We start from the raw sequence: 23,120 nt of genomic DNA on the forward strand, positions 1-23,120 counted from the left end.
GGACTACATGATGTGCACCATCATGCCCAGCTAATTTTTTTGTATCTTTTGTAGAGATGGGGTCTTGACATGTTGCTCAGGCTGGTCTCGAACTCTTGGCCTCAAGTGATCTGCTGGCCTCGGCCTCCCAAAGCACTGGAATTATAGGCATGAGACACAGTGCCCAGCCAGCTCCACATTTCTAAGGCTCCTAGCACCTGTCTTCTTTTACTCTTCTTCCCATAATTTTCCTTTTACTTCATGTCTCTCACTTAAAAGAAAAACAGGCTTGGCACAGTGGCTCATGCTTATAATTCCAACACTTTGGGAGACCGAGGCGGGCAGATCACCTATGTCAGGAGTTCGAGACCAGCCTGGCCAACATGGTGAAGCCCCACCTCTACTAAAAATACAAAAATTAGCCAGGTATGGTGGCGCATGCCTGTAATCCCAGCTACTTGGGAGGCTGAGGCAGGAGAATCGCTTGAAACCGAGAGGCAGAGGTTGCAGAGAGCCAAGATCGTGCCATTGCACTCCAGCCTGGGCAATAGAGTGAGACTCTATCTCAAAAAAGGAAAAAAAAAAAAAAAACAGAAAAGCAACTCTCTGAATTATGAGCCACCTTAAGACCATCTGGAGATAATATAGGAGTTTTTCTTTAAGTTGTCAAATGAAGAAATAACTTCCTCCATGCATCAAAGAAACAAAAAACCTACAGAGAGAGGAAGTCGCTGGTTAACCTAGATTAACATTCTCCCTCAGCTCTTCTAAAAGAGAGGACGTAGAATGAGGAAACTGGGAGTTGCTATTTCAGGAATTTAAGAAAAGCCACTGGAGCGAGAGGTTGCAGAGAAGGTTGCAGAGAACGGTTAGCTTGGGAGCAGGCAGCAGCCAAAGGGGGCCCCCACTGGATAGAGCATGCTAAACATTCCAGAAAGTCCAACCACCTAGGAGGCCACTATTAGGGCAGGAAGGAGGGGCTGGGGTGGGGGCACCCAGGGGCCTAGGCGTTTCCTGACGCTTGCACTGAGCTGTGAACAACTTCAGAAGCAAGAAACCAGCCCCCACCGCCGGCCGCCTCAATTTCAGCCTGTGTTCAGCAGAGAAATTTGACCCCAGAGTAGATGGAATCATTCCCTTATCATGTGAGGGGATGTGGCACACTGGACAGCAGAAACCAGATGCCCACAGCCTAGGGGTGTTGGGAGGGGGAATCCAGCATCCACTTGGGCCATGGTTCTCAACTGGAGGCAACTGTGCCCCTCAAGGCACATCTGGCAATGTCTGGAGCCATTTTTGGTTGTCAAAATTGGGGTGGGTACTACTATATCTAATGGGTAGAGTCCAGGGTTGCTGCTCAGCATCCCACAGTGCACAGGACAGTCCCCAACCACAAACAATAATGTGACTCCAGATGTCAGTAGCGCCCAGGATAAGAAACCCCACACCAGGGGCTGGCTCAGCTGAAGATGCTGAGATCGTCTCACTCAGACCAGAGAAGGGACGACTCCCGCGATCTGTTTAGCATCTTCTATGCACCAGGTGCTGTGTCAAACGTGTCAAATGTTTTAGGTGCCACTAAAGATACCTGAGCGCTTGCGAGGTGCCAGATACAGCTCACTCGGTATAACTGACATTTATACACATTCAATCTTCTGACCACATTCACTGGACTCTGGAGCCAGACTGTATGGGTTGAATCCTGAGACTACCACTTCGCAGCTGGGTAGCCACAGGCAAGTTACTTAACTTCTCTGTGCCTTTTTTCTTTTCTTTTTTTTTTTTTTTTTGAGACAGGGTCTCACTCTGATGCCCAGTCTGGAGTACAGTGGCACGATCATAGCTCACTACAGCCTTGAACTCCTGGGCTCAGCCAATCCTCCTGCCTCAGTCTCTCAAGTAACTAGGACTACAGGTACACCACCATGCCTAGTTAATTTTTTAATTTTTGTAGAGATGAGGTCTCACTACATTACCCAAGGTGGTCTCAAACTCCTGGCCTTAAGCAGTCCTCCAGCCTTGGCCTCCCAAAATGCTAGGATTATAGGTAGGAGCCACTGCACCCAGCCTGTGCCTCACTTTTTCATCTATAAAATACGGTTGACAATCATGCAATCAACTTCAGAGGGCTGTGATGGAGTGTCTATGAGGCAGTGCACACAGAGCACTTCCGACAATGCTTGGCACATAGTAGGTGCTCAGTAAATCTCAGTGAGACAACATGCTATGGCCAGGAAGAGCATGGACTCGACCGACGGGCTGTGGGTGTGAATGGTGGCTCTTTTTTTGATCAGCTGTGCGATCTCAGGCAAGTTTCAGAGGCCAGTTTCTTCACCTAGAAAATGGGGGTTTCCCTCACCCTCCTCCAGGGGTGCCACGGTGAGTAATGGACAAGTTGGGACACTGATATCCTTCGAACAGAACATGCATGACAGGGGCTTTATAAGTGAATGTGTCACTGCACTTCGAGACATTAATATTAATTGTTTTCTTTTTTTTGAGATGGAGTCTCTCTGTGTTGCCCTGGCTGGACTACAGTGGCATGATCTTGGCTCACTGCAACCTCCGCCTCCTGGGTTCAAATGATTCTCCTGCCTCAGCCTCCCCAGTAGTTGGGATTACAGGTGCCCAACACCAAGTCCAGCTAATTTTTATATTTTCAGTAGAGACAGGGTTTCACCAAGTTGAACAGGCTGGTCTCAAACTCCTGACCTCAAGTGATCCACTCACCTCAGCCTCCCAAGGTGCTGGGATTACAGGTGTGAGCCACTGTGCCCGACCTAATATTTATTATTAAGTGCTTCGAGAGATGGTTGCAAACAATAGCCCTGGCTCAGGGGGATGGGCTGGGAAAGGATAAATAAACAAGCTACAAAATAAACAAACCTGTCAATAAAAATGCATGGCCAGTGCGGTGGCTCACATCTGTAATCCCAGCACTTTGGGAGGCTAAGGCAGAGGGATCCTTGAGCCCAGGAGTTCAAGACCAACTTGAGGAACAAAGCAAGACCTTGTCTCTCCAAATAAAAAAAATTAATATTCAAAAAAAAAAGGCCAGGAGAAGTGGCTCATGCCTATTAGCCCAGCACTTTGGGAAGCTAAGGCAGGTGGATTGCTTGGGCTAAAGAGTTTGAGACCGGCCTGGACAACATGGCAAAACCCTGTCTCCACAAAACATACCAAAAAATTATCCAAGTGTGGTGCTGCGTGCCTGTAGTTTCAGCTACTTGGGAGGCTGAGGTCGGAGGATCACCTGAGCCCGCAAAATCAAGGCTGCAGTGACAGTCGTGACTGTGCCACTGCACTCCAGCCTGGGCGATGGAATGAGACCCTGTCTCAAAAAAAAAAAAAATCCAAGTAACACTCGGCCAAAGAAAGGTACTTTTGTTTTCCTTATCTAGATAAAACTGAGCCTCAGACCTAAGTCTGCACAGCTTGTGGGTGGTGGAGGCTGGCCAGCCTCCAAAGTCTTCATTTAGCCCAGAATAGAATCAAGGTCAAAGCCTTGGAAAGTGACTCCCAGGAGGAAGCCTCAAGCAGCCGCTGCCCCTCAGCAAGAAACCAAGAATGCGAGTGCAAGTTCGCCGTCCTGGGAAGTGTAAGACAGGACAGAGGCCTAGGAGGCCAGGCTTCCCTTCCCTTATGCCGGCTGTGCAGAACCCTTGTCTCCCGGGCTCTCGCAGACAAGCAGCTGGACAGAGTCAGACCTGAGGGCAGCCAAGGGAAAGAACCGCAAGTAGGGAGGACCCAGTGGGAGATGGGAAGGCAGCCACTTCCAGAAACCAGGACTGAACACACACACACACCGTCTTTGACAGGCCGTCGCTCGATGCTGTCAGGTTCCAGTTCCTCATGGGAGAGAAAGATCCTCAAGCGTTTGAGGGAGACACTCGCCTATACAGAGAGCAATGGTAGGGGAGAGTTATTTTTAAACAGCTTTTTTGCAAAACAAACCAAGGTTAACCTCCAGGGGTTTCCCTGGGTGTGGAGGGGCACACACCCACCCTTATTTCCGAAGGTCCCACATTTCTTAGAACCAGTGTATACTTCAGTATTAAACAAAACAAAACAAAAAAGGAAAGAAACAGGTTTTGGTTCTGCTTTGTTTTAAAAGCCCACAAAAGGTATTTCAGAAAAAAATGGGCAAATGACTGGGCGCGGCAGCACAAGCCTGTAATCCCAGCACTTTGGGAGGCCGAGGCCGGCATATCATTTGAGGTCAGAAGTTTGAGACCAGCCTGGCCGACATGGTGAAACCCCGCCTCTGCTAAAAAAATATATATATTAAATTAACCTGGTATGGTGGCGTGCACCTGCAATCCCAGCTACTCGGGAGGCAGAAGCAGGAGAATCACCTGAACCTGGGAAGGCAGAGGTTGCAATGAGCCAAGATCGTGCCACTGCACTCCAGCCTGAGCAACAGATTGAGGCTCCATCTCAAAAAAATAAATAAAAATAAAAGAAGAAAAGGGCAGAGGACTGGTGGAAAAGGAACTCTGGAAACATAACAGCAAACGCAACAGAGCCAATTCAAACAGCCCGATGGGACAGGCATTTCTGAGATACTCCAGAAAACTTGGATATTGGCTGAGTATTACTGTAAAAACTTATTGTTCATTTGCTTAGACATGATGATGGTGTTATATTATGTCGGAAGAAATGCATGCTGAAATATTTGTGGGTGGAATGTGAGGGGTCTGAGATTTGCTTTAAAATTATTTGGCAAAGAAAGTAAAGAATGAAGGGATAGATAGCAGAGTTTAGCATTAAAAAAAATGAAGGGAAAGAAGGACAAGGGAGGGAGACTTAAAAAGGATGACATAAAACAACGGTGGCAAAATTTTTTGGTTTCTTTTTTTTTCTTTTTGAGATGGAGTCTCGCTCTGTTGCCCAGGCTGGAGTGCAGTGGCGCCATCTCGGCTCACTGCAAGCTCCGCCTGCAGGGTTCACGCCATTCTCCTGCCTCAGCCTCCGGAGTAGCTGGGACTATAGGCACCCGCTGCCTCACCTGGCTAGTTTTTTTGTATTTTTTAGTAGAGACAGGGTTTCATCATGTTAGCCAGGATGGTCTCAATCCGCCTGCCTCGGCCTCCCAAAGTGCTGGGATTACAGGCTTGAGCCACCGCGCCAGGCCTTGGTTTCGCCTGCCTCGGCCTCCCAAAGTGCTGGGATTACAGGTGTGAGTCACCGTGCCAGGCCTTGGTTTCTTTTTTTGAGACAAAGTCTTGCTCTGTTGCCCAGGCTGGAGTGTGGTGTGCAAATATAGCTCACTGTAGCCTCAAACTCCTAGGCTCAAGCGATCCTCCTGCCTCAGCCTCCCATGTAGCCACTGCAGGCGTGCACCCCACACCCATTTTGTTATTTTTTGTAGAGCTAGGGGTCTCATTATTTTGCCCAGGTCGATTTTGAATTGGACTGAAGCAATCCTACCACCTCAGCTTCCCAAACTGCTGGGATTACAGGCCACTGTGCCCAGCTAAAAAACGCTGATGTTGAACCTGAGTGATGTGTACACAGGGTTCATGTTGTATTGTTCCCTTTTTTGGAGACGGAGTCTCACTCAGTCACATGCAGGCTGGAGTGCAGTGGCGTGATCTCGGCTCACTGCAACCTCCGCCTCCCGGGTTCAAGCGATTCTCGTGCCTCAGCTTCCAGATTAGCTGGGATTATAGGCACCCGCCACCACACCTGGCTAACTTTTGTATTTTTAGTAGAGACAGGGTTTCCCCATGTTGGCCAGGCGTGTCTTGAACTCCTGACCTCAGGTGATCCGCCCGCCTTGGCCTCCCAAAGTGCTGGGATGGCAGGTGTGAGCCATCATGCCTGGCTTTTTCTTTCTTTTTTTTAATACCAGCTCACAAGCTTAAAGCTATTCTACTTCTGTGTACACTTGACATTTTTCATAATAAAAAGGATTTTTTGTTTTTGACAAAGCCTGCAATCAGAGTTGTACTATCAAATTTTAAGGTTGATTTGTCTATGTAGTTGAAATGGAGTTTTCAAAATGAATGTTCGCAATGCTTGGAAAAAGAATGTGAAAACAGTGCAGCAAAGTGACACGAGCTTCCAACACTGCCCAAGTGTGACAGAGGAGAAAGCCACCCCTCCTTACACAGTCAATGGCACAAATTTTACAGATTCTACAGGGTCTACATTTTTTTTTTTTTAAGCAACAACAACAAAAAAAACAGGGTCTTACTCCCTTCACCCAGGCTAGAGTGTAGTGGTGTGACTATGACTCACTACAGCCTCAACTTCCCCAGCTCAGCTGCTCCTCCCACCTCAGCCTCCTGAGTAGCTGGGAGTACAGGGGCACATCACCATGCCTGGCTAATTTTCATATATGTGTGCATGTGTGTGTATATATATATGAGACATATATAGGACAATATATGACACATAATATATATATATAACATATAATATATAATATATATAAAATATATATTACATACATAACATAAAATATATATATTTTTGGTAAGACAGGGTTTCACCATATTGCCCAAGCTACTCTCAAACTCTTGGGCTCAAGAGATCCACCTGCCTTGCCCTCCCAAAGTGCTGGGATTACAGGCATATGCCACCATGCCAGCCTTCGGCTGGGTTTTTTTTTTTTTTTTTTTTTTTTAAATTTTGAGACAGAGTTTTTGCTGTGTCACCCAGACTGGAGTGCAATGGCACGAGCTTGGCTCATTGCAAACTCTTCCTCCTGGGCTCAAGCAATTCTCCTGCCTCAGCCTTTCGAGTAGCTGGGATTACAGGGATCCGCCACCACACCTGGCTAATTTTTGTATTTTTAGTAGAGGCTGCACCATGTTGGCCAGGTTGGTCTCGAACTCTTGACCTCAGGTGATCTACCTGTCTCAGCCTCCCAAAGTGCTGGGATTAAAGGCGTGAACCACTGCGCCCGGCTGTAAGGTTGGGGTTTCTCAAAGCGTGGGTGGTCAAGACCTATCAGTGGGTTGTAAAATGAATCACGTCAGACAAGAACTACGTTTTCGAAAAAAAGGATAGGAATGGCGGATGAATACAAGAAGAGAACAGAGTATTTCAGAAAGATTCTTCCAGAGCATGGGAAAGCCTTACTGCATTAAACTGGATTCATATACTCAAGTGTGAGTTCTCTGTCAAGAAGTCAAATGCATTTTCTTTCTTTTGGGCATGACCAGACAAAAGCATGGCAGCCTTGGTCCAGGCCTCATGGAGCCCGACTGGGAACGTGATCTAGAGGCTGCGCTCAGGGGCACTTCCATGCTTTTGCGGCCTAGAACCCCAAGGCCCCCTCTCTGAAGTCGCCCCAGCTTCCCCCTGTACCTGCACGATGCTGCTGATGACCATGGGGAGAATGTTCAGGGGAAACCGGAGGATGTTGAATAAGGCCAAAGACACGAAGGCTTTCTGCGCATCCAGGATGTTGTTCTTGTCAATGGTCACGTAGACGGCAAATGTGCACAGGGCCACCTGCAAGCAGAACGTCCAGTGCTGACTGCTGTGCCCTGAATGAGAGACATCACTCTAGGAGCAGTGACAGGCCCTGGTGACACGCTTGGGCCCTCCCCAGGTGGCCACAACTGGCTAGCTGCTGGAGCTCATGGAAAAGCCTGGTGCAGGATCTGGCACATAGCAGATGCCCACTAAACACTCCAGGAATGAACTGGATAAATCAATGACCAGGAGCTCCAAGAACTGGCCTCTCCCATCAATTTTCTCAGTGATGTTCTAGAGGGGCATTCTTAGTATTCCTCAAAAGCACCAAGCACAATCCCCAAGCCAGGCCTTTGCCCCTGCAGTTTCCTCTGCCTGAAACCATCTTCCAGCCAGGTGGCCGCCTGGCTCCTCCCTCTCACCATTCAAGGGAGATGCCTCTCCCACTCTACCCAAACAGCCCTGCCATCTGGCCATCATCCCATGTATTTTCAGGGTCTCAGCACTGCCATTTCACTGTTACTTCCTGGAAGCCCATACGGCTTAAAAGTAAAAACCATACGCTTTGCCGTCTATCCGCTGTGGGGCCCTGGTTGAGTTATTTCACCTCTCCAGGTGAGCCCCTCTTTTCTCATCTATAAAATGGGAGTCATGACATGCTTCTAAGGGCTTTTGGCACTTACGAAGGGTGCTTATATGCACAGGGCCCAAGCACGGTAAAACTCAACAGATGGCAGCTGTTTTTATTTCTTGTTACAGGATTTGGTCCAAATTAATTCGATCATTCTTCCAAGGAATCTATTAACCTGGTTCCATGAACGAGAGCCTGGTCCTATGGGCAGGCAGAGCTGGTTCGTGTTCTGGCTCTGACATTAAAAAGACAGATGACGCTGAGCCATGGCACAGAAATTTTCCAGGTGCCAATGCCAAGAGGGAGGCAAGGTGCTCAAAATGACAGGGACACATGATCCCTGGGTGCAGGGGTGCAATCATGGCTCACCACAGCCTCGACCTCCCGGGCCCAAGCATTCCTCCCACCTCAGCCTCCCGAGTAACAAGGACTACAGGTGCATACCACCATGCCCAGCTAATTTTTTTATTTTTGTAGAGACAGGGTCTCCCTATGCTTCCTAGGCTGTTCTTGAATGCCTGGGCTCAGGCCATCTGCCTGCCTCGGCCACCTAAAGTGCTGGGATTACAGGCGTGAGCCACCGCACCCATCCTGGCTCCCATCTTCTAAGCGGTAACGACACACTGGCATCCTACCTCACAATATATATTTTTTTTTTTGAGACACAGTCTCATTCCTTTGCACAGGATGGAGTGCAGTGGTGCGATCACAGCTCACTGCAACCTCTGCCTCCCAGGGTCAAACGATTCTCATGCCTCAGCCTCCAAGTAGCTGGGACTACAGGCGCCCGCCACCATGCCCAGCTAATTTTTTTGTATTTTTCTTAGTAGAGATGGAGTTTCACCATTTTGGTCAGGCTGGTCTTGAGCTCCTGGCCTCAAGTGATCTGTCTGCCTCAGCCTCCCAAAATGCTGGGATTACAGGTGTGAGCCACCATGCTCAGCCCAGAGATATGCTCTTTACTCAAAAAGGTCTACGTGTATCTACATGATAGACTATTCAGCCATACAAAGGAGTGAAATTCTTACACATGCTAAAACATGGATAAATCTTGAAAACATCACACTAAGAAACCAGTCAGATGGCCGGGCGGGGTGGCTCACACCTGAAATCCCAGCACTTTGGGAGGCTGAGGGGGGGTGGGTCACCTGAGGCCGGGAGTTCCAGACCAGCCTGATCAACATGGAGAAATTCCATCTCGACTAAAAATACAAAATTAGCCAGGAGTGGTGGTGCATGCCTATAATCCCAGCTACTCAGGAGGCTGAGGCAAGAGAATCGCTTGAACCTGGGAGGTAAAGGTTGTAGGGAGCCAAGGTCGTGCCAATGCACTCAAGGTGGGCAACAAGAGCGAAACTCCATCTCAAAAAAAAAAAAAAGAAAAGAAACAGTCAGAAAGGGCCACCTGTTGTTAGATTCCATTTACATGTAATGTCCAGAGCAGATAAATAGAGAGAGACAGAAAGCAGATTAGTGGTTGCCTGGGATGGAATGGAAGGTTTGGGGAGCAAGTTACAACACCTATAGGGCTTCCTTTTGGGGTAATGAAAATGTCCTGGAATTAGTGGTGACTATTGTATCATTTACACAAAAAATCCACTGGGCGACCGTCACACCACCTACACAAAAACCCACTGGGCGACCGTCACACCACCTACACGAAAACCCACTGGGCGACCGTCACACCACCTACACGAAAACCCACTGGGCGACCGTCACACCACCTACACGAAAACCCACTGGGCGACCATCACACCACCTACACGAAAACCCACTGGGCGACCGTCACACCACCTACACGAAAACCCACTGGGCGACCGTCACACCACCTACACGAAAACCCACTGGGCGACCGTCACACCACCTACACGAAAACCCACTGGGCGACCGTCACACCACCTACACAAAAAAAACCACTGAACTGCACACTTTAAAATGGTGAATTATATGTTCATTATAAAAAAATAAATTTGGATGGGCATGGTAGCCCATGCGTGTAATCCAAATGCTTTGGGAGACCAAGGAGGGAGGATCACTTGAGGTCAGGAGTTCGAGCTGAGCCTGGGCAACAAAGCAAGGCTGTGTCTCTACAAAATCTTTTACAAAATAAGCCAGGCAGCTGGCTCAATGGCTCACGCCTGTAATTCCAGCACTTTGGGAGGCCGATGCACGTGGATAACCTGAGGTCAGGAGTTCAAGACCAGCCTGCCCGACAGGGCAAAACCCCGTCTCTACTAAAAACACAAAAATTAGCTGGATGTGGTGGTGTGCGCCTGTAGTCCCTGCTACTAGGGAGGCTGAGGCAGGAGAATCGCTTTAACCTGGGAGGCAGAGGTTGCAATGAGCCAAGATCGTGCCATTGCACTCCAGCCTGGGCGACAGAGCAAGACTCCGTCTCAAAATAATAATAATAATAATATTAATAAAAAATAAGTCGGGCATAGTGGCATGCACCTGTAGTCCTAGCTACTAGGGAGGCTGAGGCAGGAGAATCACTTGAGCCCAGGAGGTCGACGCTGCAGTGAGCTATGATTGTGCCGCCACACCAGCCTGGGTAACAGAATGATGACCCCATCTATAAACAAGTAATTTTTTTAAAGTATCTCTCCAAAGTCAACCTATTTTTCAGTGTAGAAGTCAAAGTGCTGACTCAGATCCCAGGGCCCAGCTGTACCTCATTTGGCCTCATCTGTCACTCTCTTCTCACTCCCACTGTTTCAGCCTCCATGGTTATCCCACCTATGAACGGGCACAGTAATGCCCCAGGGCCTTTGCACATGCTCTTGCTACCCCCTGGTTGGCCTCTTCACCTCCATCAAGTCTTTCCTCAAGTGTCACCTTCTCAGTGAGCCTGGACCACCCTATTTAAAACTGCAAGCCGCCCCTATTACAAAGACCTGACTCTTTTCTTTCTATAGGACTTAGGATGGCTTTCTCTAGCACTAGGATTTATTTATTGTGCCTACTGTTTCTTGTCGGTCTCTCTCCGTGAAAATAAATGTTCCCTCCCTGACTGGAGATTATTACCTGTAGTTTTTGCTGCTGTATTGTCAGAGCCTAGGACAGAGCCCAGGTTATGGTGCTCAGTGAATGTCTGCTGGGTAGATGATGGATGGATGAGAGTGGATAAATGGGTGGGGAAGGGGTGGGTGAATTTGCCTTAGGGCAGAAGAGCACATCAGAAGTGTCTCCTCAGCAGTGAAGTAAACCACGCCTCAGGTATCTCACCACCAAAACGTACCAGCCCCCTTGGTGAGCCAAGTACCAATCGATGCTGGCTGCTGGCAGCACAGGGCACATACAGCGAGGGGACAGGACAACATCATGCAGCCCCTTTCAGGTCCACAGTCCTCGTTTCTCCCTAAGGAGGAGGTCATCTAGCCATCCGCCCCTCAGTTGTTAACTGAGCACCTATTATGCACTGGGGACTGAGGTGGGCTTGGCAACCCTGAGACACACAGTCTAGTGGAAGCACAGGCTTTAACAGGTTCCCTACAGGCAGTGTTTGGAAATCTGAAGAGGCTGGTAGGATGGGCACAATGACTGGGGCTCCAGGCAGGAGGAGACTGGAGTTTGCAACAGCCTTGAAATAGGCGAGGGTCAAGGGTGCAAAAGTCCTTCATACACAATGAGGAGCACCTGTCCCCTAGGTGCCTTTTCTGAGAAACGTGGAAAACCAACGAACAGAACCCCTACACTCCAGCCCACCTTCTAAAAACCCTGACGCCCTGTGTGCAGATTATCTGCTCTCACTGCCTGCCTGGCATCTACTGCGCTGTTTATGGCAACACGCAGTTTTCTCTGGGGGAACTGAACTTCTCCCAATCTCAACCTATGAGCTTCAGCCACAGATGAACCTCTTCCCTCACCCTCTACCTGGGCCCCAAGCCCTGAAAGACATGACCCAGGCCTGGCTGACCCAAGCATCCCATCTCCCTGGCCTCAGTGACTGGTTCAGGAAGAAGCGTGTGATCGACCACAACCAATGAGACTCAATCCCATAGCTCTGCCGGAAGTATTAGGGGAAAATAAGACTCTGCTCACACGGTTGCTGAGGTGACAAGATGATCAGGAAACTGCCAGCTAATCAAGAAACCACCATCAAGAAAACAGAGCTGAGAGTCAGAGACGTTGTTCTTTCCAACATTACCTTGGGAACTCTCAGATCTAGTCATGTCTGGAACCCCATTCATGCTTAAAAGTCTTTTTCTAGACTTTTCAGTTTTGTGACTCAAAAATCCCCCTCTTCTCTTACTCTAGTTGATTTAAGCTAGGTTTCTATTATTTGCAAGACAGTTCCTAATGAATATGATTTATTTCAACCTCTCATTCATGCATGTATTCATTCATTTACCTACATACATTTACTGAGCATGAACCATTTGCCAAGTTCCCTATGCTTGGAGGGTACAAGCACAAAATGACAAGGTCTGACTGGGCGTGGTGGCTCACGTCTGTAATCCCAGCACTTTGGGAGGCTGAGGGGGGCGGATCACTTGAGGTCAGGAGTTTGAGACCAGCCTGGCCAACATGGTGAAACCCCGTCTCTACTAAAAAGAAAAAATTAGCCGAGTATGGTGCTGCACACCTGTAATCCCAGCTCCTTGGGAGGCTGAGGCAGGAGAATCACCTGAACCCGGGAGGTAGAGGTTGCAGTGAGCTGAGATTGTGCCACTGCACTCCAACCTGGGCGACGGAATGAGACTCTGTCTCAAAAATATACAAATGTATAAATATATAAATAAATAAAATGACATGGTTGTGGCCGTGTCTCCACGGACCCTAGGATATGATCAGCAGAGAACTACAGGACAGATCATTACCACAGAGAATGATGAATTACTCGAACAAAGGGAAATTCAGGGTAAACAGAAGGCAAGAAGCTCACAAATCATCCAAGACAGAAAATGTTACATACTGACGGCTGCCTGGCGATGCTATTTTAGGAAAATGCATTAGGTGGACGTGGTAAATGCCAGGCTTGGCATTCCAAAAAAACAGTCCCATCAGTCCCTGGATGGCATCCCTGGCCTTCCCCGGCCTCTGTGTTCCATCGCACCTACTGCTGGGTAAACACTTCATCATCTTTGAAGCACAGGAATGCAGCAGTGGAAAAAACACTCAGACACCTTCCAGGGGAACTGAAGGCCACATATTTTATCCTAATGTAGTCAGAGGCTTCGATGCCTCGGCCAGAACCAAGGTCTCCAACTGACACCCAGGCCCCTCTGTTTCTTGCCAAACTGCTCAACAAACTCTGTCTCTGGAAACTCCGGGAAACTGAATGGCAAGGAAGGTCAAGAAAAGGTTAAGTAAAGCCAGTAGCAGGGTTCAGAATCTCACATCTGTAATCGCAGCTACTCCAGATGCTGAGGCAGGAGTATCACTTTAGCTCAGGAGTTGGAGGTTGCAGTGAGCCGTAATCAAGCCACTGTACTCCAGCCTGGGCAGCAAAACAAGACCCTGTCTCTTTAAAAAAAAAAAAAAAAAGAGAAAAGAAAAGAGGGGAGGGGAGGGGAGGGGATGGCAGGGGATGGTAGGGGAGGGGAGAGAAGGGGACAAGAGGGGAGGGGGAGGGGAAGGGACGGTAGGGGACAGAGGGGAGGGGATGGTAGGGGAGGGGAGGGGAGGGAAGGGGAGGGGGAGGGGAGGGGAGGGAAGAGGGAGGGGAGGGGGAGGGGAGGGGAGGGGAGGGAGCGGGAGGGGAAGGGAGGGGGAGGGGCGAGGGGAAGGGAGGGGGAGGGGCGAGGGGAGGGGAGGGGGAGGGGAGGGGAGGGGAGGGGAGGGGAGAGAAGGGGACAAGAGGGGAGGGGGAGGGGAGGGGAGCCAAACCAGTCCTGCTCTTAAGCATCTTCTGCTGTGCTTTCCTAATGGAGAACAGGGCAGCAAGTAATCATGTAAGTTTGGTGACAACCTGGAAACTGTGGGTTTTGCCAACGAATCCAATGCGCAGAGGAAAAAGCTGTGCGAACACTATGCATCCCCTCCTAAGTGGGACACAAGTCACAGACCAAACCTCATCACCTGCTCCCTCTGGCTTTGGACCTTTGCCTCTAAGAAAGACCTTTCAAAATGCCATCAAGGCCAGGCGCAGTGACTCATACCTACAATCCCAGCACTTTGGGAGACAGAGGCAGGCGGATTGCTTAAGCTCACGAGTTTGAAACGTCCTGGGCAACAAAATGAGACCCTGTCTCTGAAAAAATTACAGACATTAGCTGGGCATGGTGGCGCATGCTTGTAGTCCCAGCTGCTTGGGAGGCTGAGGTTGGAGGATCACTTGAGCCTGGGAGACAGAAGTTGCAGTGAGCCAAGACCATGTCACTGCACTCCAGCTTGGGCGGCAGAGTGAGACTCCGTCTCAAAAAAAAAAAAAAAAAAAAAAAAAAAGTCATGTATTTCTGTATGACTCTTACTATCACTTGTAAAAACATAAATAGAATCATGTCACCATAACTACATGTATGACATGCATCCACCATTACAGTGATACAGACATAGACTCTGTCTGGAAAAACACACAAGAAACATGGAGAGAGGGAAGCAAGGTGACCGGTGTTAGGAGGAAGGGCTTGGGCCTTCACCAGGGACTGTGATTCTCAACTGGGAGAATTCTGTCCCCCAAGGGGACATTTCGCAATGCCTGGAGCCATATTCCACTGTCACCACTGGGAAGGACAGGGAGAGGTACGACTTAGCATCTGGCAGGTAGAGGCCACAGATGCTGGGAAACATTCTATGATGTGCAGGCCGGGACCTACAACACAGGGACAAAGGATGACCTGTTGGCAAACGTCAGCAGGCTGAGGCGGCCAAGTGCGGAGAAGTCCGGCTGTATGAACAGCCTCTGGTGCAGCTTTAATTATGTTTTACCATATGCAAATACATTACTTTCTACTTTTTAAAGTAAGACCGACCGGACATGGTGGCTCACGCCTGTAATCCCAGCACTATGGGAGGCCAAGGTGGGTGGATCACTGGAGATCAGGAGTTTGAGACCAGCCTGGCCAACATGGCGAAACCCCATCTCTACTAAAAATACAAAAAATTGGCTTGGCATGGTGGCATGCGCCTGTAATCCCAGCTACTCGGAGGCTGAGGCAAGAGAATTGCTTGAACCCTGGTGAAACCCCGTCTCTACTAAAAATACAAAAATTAGCTGGACATGGTAGTGGGCGCCTGTAATCCCAGCTACGCGGGAGGCTGAGGCATGAGAATCGCTTGAACCCAAGAGGCGGAGGTTGCAGTGAGCCAAGATCGTGCCACTGTACTCCAGCCTGGTGAGAGAGTAAGACTCCGTCTCAAAAAAAAAAAAAAAAAGGAGAAGCCAGGCGTGGCGGCTCACGCCTGTAATCCCAGCATGATGAGAGGCCGAAGTAGGGGAATCACTGAGGTCAGGAGTTCAAGACCAGCCTGGCGAACGTGACAAAAACCCATCTCTACTACAAATATTCAAATTAATAAGGCATGGTGGTGTGTGTTTGTAATCCTAGCTAGTCGGGGGGCCGACGCAGCACAATTGCTTGAACTGGGAGGTGGAGGTTGCATGAAGCTGAGATGGCACCCCTGCACTTCAGCCTGGGTGACACAGCGAGACTGTCTCCAAAGGAAAAAAAAAAGTTTGTCAATACACCCCAGTAAAGTCAAGGGACTGGAATATAAGAGGAATGCAATGTACAAGGCAGAATGCAGGGGCACTGGAGCTGGAAGTGATCTTAGGGAACACGGAGTTACAGAGGGACAACAAGATGCCATTTCTTGCTCAACTCCAGGCCACTGGCACCAGTCACCTGGAGGGCTGCCTGAACAGAACTCAGTGGGAAAGAACCCCGTGAGTGACTGTGGCTGTCTGCTGTGGGCATGAGGAGTGAGGGCAGGGCCCTGCATTTGACATGCTTGGAATCTAACCCCTTCATTTTCCATAGGACAAAACCTAGAGCCAGTGAGGTGAGATGACCAGCTTTGGGGTCACACTGTGAGCTGGCAGTAGAATGTGGCAAGTGTCCTGAGTCTCAGAAGAACATTCCAGTCCTCTAAGCCAGGGGCTGGCCAAGGATGGCTGAGGTCCACATTTGGCCCACATCTGTTTACATGCGGCCCATGAGCTCAGCATTGATTTCCTTTTTTTTTTTTTAAATTTTTTTTTGAGACAGAGTCTTGTCCTGTTGCCCAGGCTTAGAGTGCAGTGGCATGACCTCAGCTCACTGTGATCTCCGCCTCCCGGGTTCAAACAATTCCCTTGCCTCAGCCTCCCAAGAAGCTGGGATGACTGGCGTGCTTCATCACACCCGGCTTTTTTTTTTGGGTGGGGGGGAGGGGAGAGGTGGCGGGCGAAGGAAAGGGTTTCACTCTGTTGCCCAGCCAGGAGTGCAGTGGCATGATCTTGGCTCACTGCAATTTCTGCCTCCTGGGTTGAAGCAATCCTCTTGCCTCAGCTTCCTGAGTACCTGTGACCACAGGTGAGCACCACCACTTCCAGCTAATTTTTGTATTTTTAGCACAGATGGGGTTTCACCACGTTGGCCAGGCTGGTCTCAGTCTCCTAGCCTCAAGCAACCCACCCGCCTCGGTTCCCCAAAGTGCTGAGATTACAGGCATAAGCCCCTGCACCCAGCCAGATTTCATATTTTTTAAAAGCTAAAAAAAAAATTAAAAGAATATTACACAACACATGCAAATTCTATAAAATTCAAATATTGGTGTCTCCAAATATATTTTTACAGGAACATGGCCACACCCGTCGGTTTCCGTATTATCTAAGGCTGCTTTTGCACTACGCTGGAAGAGACTGGTATTTGTGACAGAGACTGTATGGCCCGGAATTCCAAAAGTATTGACAGAAAAAGTTTCTTTACTCCTACTTTCTGTCAGTCTCTCTCGAACTTCAATGTGCATATACACCACCTGGAAAACTAGTTGCAACACCGATTCAGTTTCAGTGGATGTGGGCTGAGGCCTGAAATTCTGCACTGTTAACAAGCACCAGGTGATGCCATGGCTGCTGGTCCATGGATCACACTATAGGTAGTGAGGATCCACTCCAGTGTCTCTACATGTCGACCTGAACCAGCAGCAGCAGCACCGAGGGATATGTCAGAAATGCAAATACTCAGGCCCCACCCAGACCTGCTAAAACTGAAAATCTGGGTGGGGCCCAGAAAGCTGAGTTTTATAGTAACAAGCCAGCACAGTGGCTCCCGCCTGTAATCCCAGCACTTTGGGAGGCCAAGGCAGGTGGATCGCCTGACGTCAGGAGTTCGAGACCAGCCTGGCCAACATGGTGAAACACCATCTGTACTAAAGATATTTTAAAAATTAGCCGAGCGTGGTGTCGCATGCCTGTAAGCCCAGCTACTCAGAGGCTGGGGTGGAAGAACAGCTTGAACCCGGAAGGTGGAGGTTACAGTCAGCCAAGACCGTGCCACAGCAATCAAGCCTGGGTGACAGACTGGGACTTCATCTCGATAGACAGATAAATAAAACACAGTAACAAGCTCTCCAGGTGATTCTGATGCAGGCTTAAATTTGAACACCATCTCTCCTGCAGTTCCAGACCCGGACAGATGTAAGGCAAGACTAAGAAAACTCAGTGTCAGCATGGACACGCTTTTGCAAATGCAAAACAGCTCAGTGTCAGCATGGACACGCTTTTGCAAATGCGAAACAGCTCAGTGTCAGCATGGACACGCTTTTGCAAATGCTGCAACAGCTGGAGCTTCCTTAGACATTCCACCTGCAACCCAGCTAAGATGAAGCAGGTGGTAGTATTACAGAAAAGCTCCATATTCATAAACATGTTTAACTCCACTTCACAGAAACTTGCCAGAAAAACATACAATTTGCCAACCTGACCAAGAAGGAATAGTTGTAATGAGCATGACATTACAAAAAGAATCACACCGTTAATAAAAAGACAGAAAGCAAAAACAAACACGGAGCATGATCTGAAGTCATCCTTCACCATTAACTGTTTTTAACTGTGCTTAAAAGGGGATTTCCATAGTCCATCTCTATGCGGTCTCCTGATTTGCAGCCAACTTTGCAAAATGGTAAGTTGCACTGATGTCTTTAAACTTTTCAAAGCCAGCTAGGCAGGGACAGACCCGTTACCATACCCCAGGACAGGTGCCAGAACTTTCAGTGAAGCATGGATCATAATAGCAAAAAAACACAGAGAACAACCTGTTTTTGCAAGGAACGGGAAAAAGGGTAATTCCAGCAGGGCACATCCACACATGAGACAAGCATCCATCATAAACACAAATGAAGCAAGCCGGGCATGACAGCAGTGCACCTGACGTCCCAGCTACTTCGGAAGCCAAAGCAGGAGGATTGCTTGGGCCCAGGAGTTCAAGGCTGCAGTGAGCTACGATCGCACCCCTGTACTCCAGCCTGGGGGACAGAGCGAGACCCCAGTTCAAAACTCCCCCCCTCCAAAAAAAAAACTAAAATGAAGCAGATCAGAATGAATGAACCAAGACTATATATTATTAACTACACAAAAGAGAACACTATGTACGGTATGATTCCATTTAAATCTGTCAAAATATTTAAACACCTAGATGCTTGTCCATTTTTTTCTAAAAGCATACACAAAACTGTCACTTTGGAGGAGAGGAACTGATGGAAGAGAGGACAATACACTTCTCATTTTACATCTTTCTGTATTTTCTTTTTTTTTTTATTACAATGGATGACAAATATTTGTTCAGCACCTGCTATGCACTATTTTACATACTGAGGATATAGCAGTCAACAGAAAAGACAAAAATGCCCATCTGGAGCTGACATCCTAGTGGGGAAAGGCAGACAATAAAATAAGTCTATTTGAATTTTTTTTTTAACTTTTCTTTTTACTTTTTTTGAGACAGGGTCTTGCTCTGTTGCCCAGGCTAGAGTGCCATGGCTCAGTATCGGCTCACTGCAACCTCTGCCGCCCAGGTTCAAGGGATTCTCATGTCTCAGCCTCCTGAGTAGCTGGGAATATAGGCATACACCACCATGCCCAGCTAATTTTTTTTTTTTTTTTTTAAGCAGAGATGGGGTTTCGCCAGGTTGACCAGGCTAGTCTCGAGTTCCTAGCCTCAAGTGACCCACCTCGGCTCCCAAAGTGCTGGGATTACAGGCATGAGCCACCGCACCCAGACCAAAATAAGTAAATTTTAGAGTGTGTTTAGACCATGCCACTTGACATATGGCCCACGGGACACTGACAATCCACACTTTGTGACCAGTTGTTGACAAAATAAGGAGGCAGCACCATAATGTAGATCAACTATGGCACCAAGCGTGCCATTTGGCTCAGCTCACACTTTGTTTCTTGCAAGGCTATCTTAACACAGCAAAACACAGCAAGCAGAGGGCACTGGTTTACATCCTGGCACAAGCTGCCTATATCACAGCGAACAGATAACAAACAACTCCTCAACAGGTTGGCTAAGAAGCTGCTAAACGTGAATAAAACAAAGCAGAATGGAGAAGATGGCAAATGTTTAAGGCAAGTGTTTAGGGAAGGCCTTGCTGACATAGTTACCTTTTTTTTTTTTTTTTTTAAGACAAGGTCTCGCTGTCACTCAGGCTGGAGTGCAGTGGCGTGATCTTGGCCCCCTGCAACCGTCGCCTCCCAGGTTGAAGCAATTCTCTTGCCTCAGCCTCCCGAGTAGCTGTGACAATAGGCATGCGCCCCCACTCCTGGCTAATTTTTTTGTATTTTTAGTAGAGACTAGGTTTCACCATGTTGGCCAGGCTGTTCTTGAACTCCTGACCTCAGGTGATCCACCTGCTTTGGCCTCCCAGGGTGCTGGGATTACAGGTATGAGCCACTGCACCTGGGCGACATAGTGACCTTTTAAAAATATTCAGGTATGCAGACAAAATACAACATCAAATAATGAGGGCCAGGAAAAATGTGGCTTCACTCACCAGGAAGGGTGTGCAGACCCAGGTGAAGGTGCCCACGGCTGCCAGGTAGGCAGACTTCTTCAGCACCTTCAGCTCCTCCTGCCTGATGGCCAGCACCTTGTCCTTGAACGCCAGCTCCCAGGCATAAAGCTTTAGCACCTTGATCCCATTGAGAATTTCATTCATCAGCTTGATCCGATTGTCTTTGCTCTTCATGTGGGCCACCTTGGAAGAGAAAAGGCAGTCAACACATCTGAGGCGACCCTGGGATCAGACCATCACTCAACATCACCAGCTATCCGTTTTCATCAATTGTATTATATGCTTTGACATGTGAATGTTTTTCATATTGATTTTTTCTTTTCAATAGAGATGGGGTTTCAGCATGCTGCCTAGGCGGGTCTCAAACTCCTATGCTGGGATTACAGGTGTGAGCCACCTTACTGGGCCTCAACATCACCGTCTATTAAAAACGGGCCTCCTGAGGGTGGGAGAGCTGGCCCTGTAATCCCTATGAGTCCTACTCTTGAGTCCCAAGACCACACCAAAGGACCCCGCCATCAAGGAAAAAAAAAACTCTTCAAATCATGTTAGGTTAGACATTGGAGAAACACACTCAATTTAGAATCCAGAAATAGAGGCAAGAAAAACCCTTCAAGTGTCCAGAAAAGAAGGGATTCAGTCCCTATTCTGCTGACCCAAACATAGGAGACATGGTGGTGGTGTTTTTCTTCTCTGTTTTCTTATTTTTTCTTTTTTTTTGTGAGACAGTCTCGCTCTGTCGCCCAGGCTGGAGTACAGTAGCATGATCTGGGTTCACTGCAACCTCTGCCTCCCGGGTTAAAGAGATTCTCCTACCTTCGTCTCCTGAGTAGCTGGGACTATAAATGCCTGCCACCACACCTGGCTAATTTTTCTATTTTTAGTAGAGACGGGGCTTCACCATGTTGGCCAGACTGGTCTCGAACTCCTGACTTCAAGTGATCCACCGACCTCAGCCTCCCAGAATGCTGGGATTACAGATATGAACCACCACACCCAACCTGTTTTCTTATTTCTTGTCAGCCCAGTTTTCCTTTTTTTGGGGAAGAGCATCTCACTCTGGCATCCAGGCTGGAGTGCAGTGGCACGATCATAGCTCACTGCAGCCTTGAATTCCTGGGCTCAAGCAATCTTCCCACTTCAGCCTCCTTAGTAGCTGAGACCACAGGCACATGCCACCACACCTAGCTCATTTTTGTATTTTTTTGTACAGACAGCATCTTGCTATGTTGCCCAGGCTGGTCTTGCACTCCTGGCCACAAGCCATCCTCCTGTCTCAGCCTCCCAAAGAGCTGGGATTACAGATATGAACCCCTGTGCCTGGCCCATGGTTGTTAAAATAGAGAAATGTTTCTGTACTGGCTAGCACTGGTTCCAAACAGTGGATACTTGTGCTGTGCAGTTGTTAAATATTTTTGATACCACCAGCATTCTGTGTATACCAGCAACTTTTCTAAGTATTTTACATGTATTCAGACACTTAACATTCACAAGAACTCTATCACTGAGAGCGACAGTCATCCCCGGGTCACAGATGGGAACAATTTAAGCTACATGATCTCGAGGCCAAGGACTGAAGTGGGTTCAGAGTCAGGTCACTCAGGGAATCCTGCATATCAGAGACTGAAGGGTCACTCGACCCTAAAGCCCCTGCCTCACCCATCCCACCCAACCCTAACCCGTGAGCCTCTCCTTCCAACGGGCCCATGTCCTGCAACTCATCTCCCTATGGTACCATCAGTGCAGCCAAGAAAGAGCAGAGAAATAAACTGCACCATCTCCATTATGGACCAAAAGGCACCAGGTCGGGAGAATGAATTGAAGCTATACAGCATAGCACAGAGAGGCCCCCAAAGCAGGGCACTAAAAGGCAAAAATCATGCTGCCATGTAGGCCCATTTAGGTAAAAACAGATATGGTAATATCTCTCACACACACACACAGACAAACATATATAATGGCCAGGCATGGTGGCTCATGCCTGCAATCCCAGCACTTTGGGAGGCCAAGGCAGGTGCCTCACCTGAGGTCAGGAGTTCAAGACCAGCCTGGCCAATGTGGTGAAGCCGCATCTCTACTAAAAATACAAAAATTAGCTGGGTGTGGTGGTGGGCACCTGTAATCCCAGCTGCTCGGGAGGCTGAGGCAGGAGAATTGCTTGAACCCGGAAGGCAGAGGTTGCACTGAGCCAAGATTGCACCATTGCACTCCAGCCTGGGCAACAAATTGAGACTCTGTCTCAACAAATAAAAAAACCCCACATATATAAAAACCAAACCTAACTATATCATTAATCAGGTCTGTATATACATACATAGAAAGTTCTAGAAGGAGTTGCTTCTATATATTTGCAGTGGTTGAGAGAGTAGGGAAGGGGGTATCCCCTTTTAAGTACTTTGTAAGATTTAAACGTTTTTTTTTTTTTTGAGACAGGGTCTCACTCTGTTGCCCAGACTGGAGTGCAGTGGCATAATCATGGCTCACTATAGCCGCGACCTCCTGGGCTCAGGTGATCCTCATGCTTCAGCCTCCCAAGTAGCTGGGACTACAGGCATGCATCACCACACAAAGCTAACTTATCCATTTGTGGTAGAGACGGCGTTTCACCATGTTTCCCAGGCTAGTCTTGAATTCCTAAGCTCAGGCGATCCACCCACCTTGGCCTCCCAAAATGCTGAAACTGTAGGGGTGAGCCCGGCTTGAACTTTCTTATAATAAGAAACCACACTCTATTACTTGTGTATTTAAACATTTTAAAATACAAAATATCTCCAAAAATAAAAACCTGAAAGCCGGGCATGGTGGTTCACACCTGTAATCCCAACACTTTGAGAGGCCGAGGCAACAGGATCACTTAAGCCCAGGAATTTGAGATCAGCCTGGGCAACAGAGCAAGGCCCCATCTTAGAAATTAATTACTTATTTTAATTCAAATAAAGACATTAACACCATGTCTGGTACCAGGTAAGAGCTAATAAGGGGGAAACAAGTAGGGGGTAATTTGCACTCAACTCTTGAAAGCTGAGGCATACACACACATAATAAACAAGACAATGGGAAACAACGATTCTCGGAGGCTCCCAGACCTTCTGATTCCAGTCACCGGCCTACAAGGTCTAACCATGTGTCAGGAACTCTC

The 23,120-nt window shown here is 48.3% G+C and overlaps 1 protein-coding gene across 2 annotated transcripts in view; it reads right to left on the bottom strand.

Annotated features, from left to right (window-relative positions):
• The window catches only part of ABCC1 (ATP binding cassette subfamily C member 1), a 193,459-nt gene that overhangs the window by 67,311 nt on the left and 103,028 nt on the right, over nucleotides 1–23,120 (bottom strand). For both annotated transcript variants that reach the window (XR_004443005.1, XM_033235630.1), the window contains exons 12-14: nucleotides 19,961–20,164; nucleotides 7,297–7,443; nucleotides 3,786–3,873 (exon numbers count right to left, since the gene is read on the bottom strand). Coding sequence is in view for 1 of the 2 variants with exons in the window: in XM_033235630.1 (XP_033091521.1) it covers nucleotides 3,786–3,873; nucleotides 7,297–7,443; nucleotides 19,961–20,164 (439 nt within the window). In the remaining variant the exon portion in view is untranslated. The remainder of the gene's footprint in view (nucleotides 1–3,785; nucleotides 3,874–7,296; nucleotides 7,444–19,960; nucleotides 20,165–23,120) is intronic.

This window comes from Trachypithecus francoisi, unplaced genomic scaffold (assembly GCF_009764315.1).
Source record: "Trachypithecus francoisi isolate TF-2019V2 unplaced genomic scaffold, Tfra_2.0 Lachesis_group15, whole genome shotgun sequence".
In the NCBI taxonomy this organism is placed as follows: Eukaryota; Metazoa; Chordata; class Mammalia; order Primates; family Cercopithecidae; genus Trachypithecus; species Trachypithecus francoisi.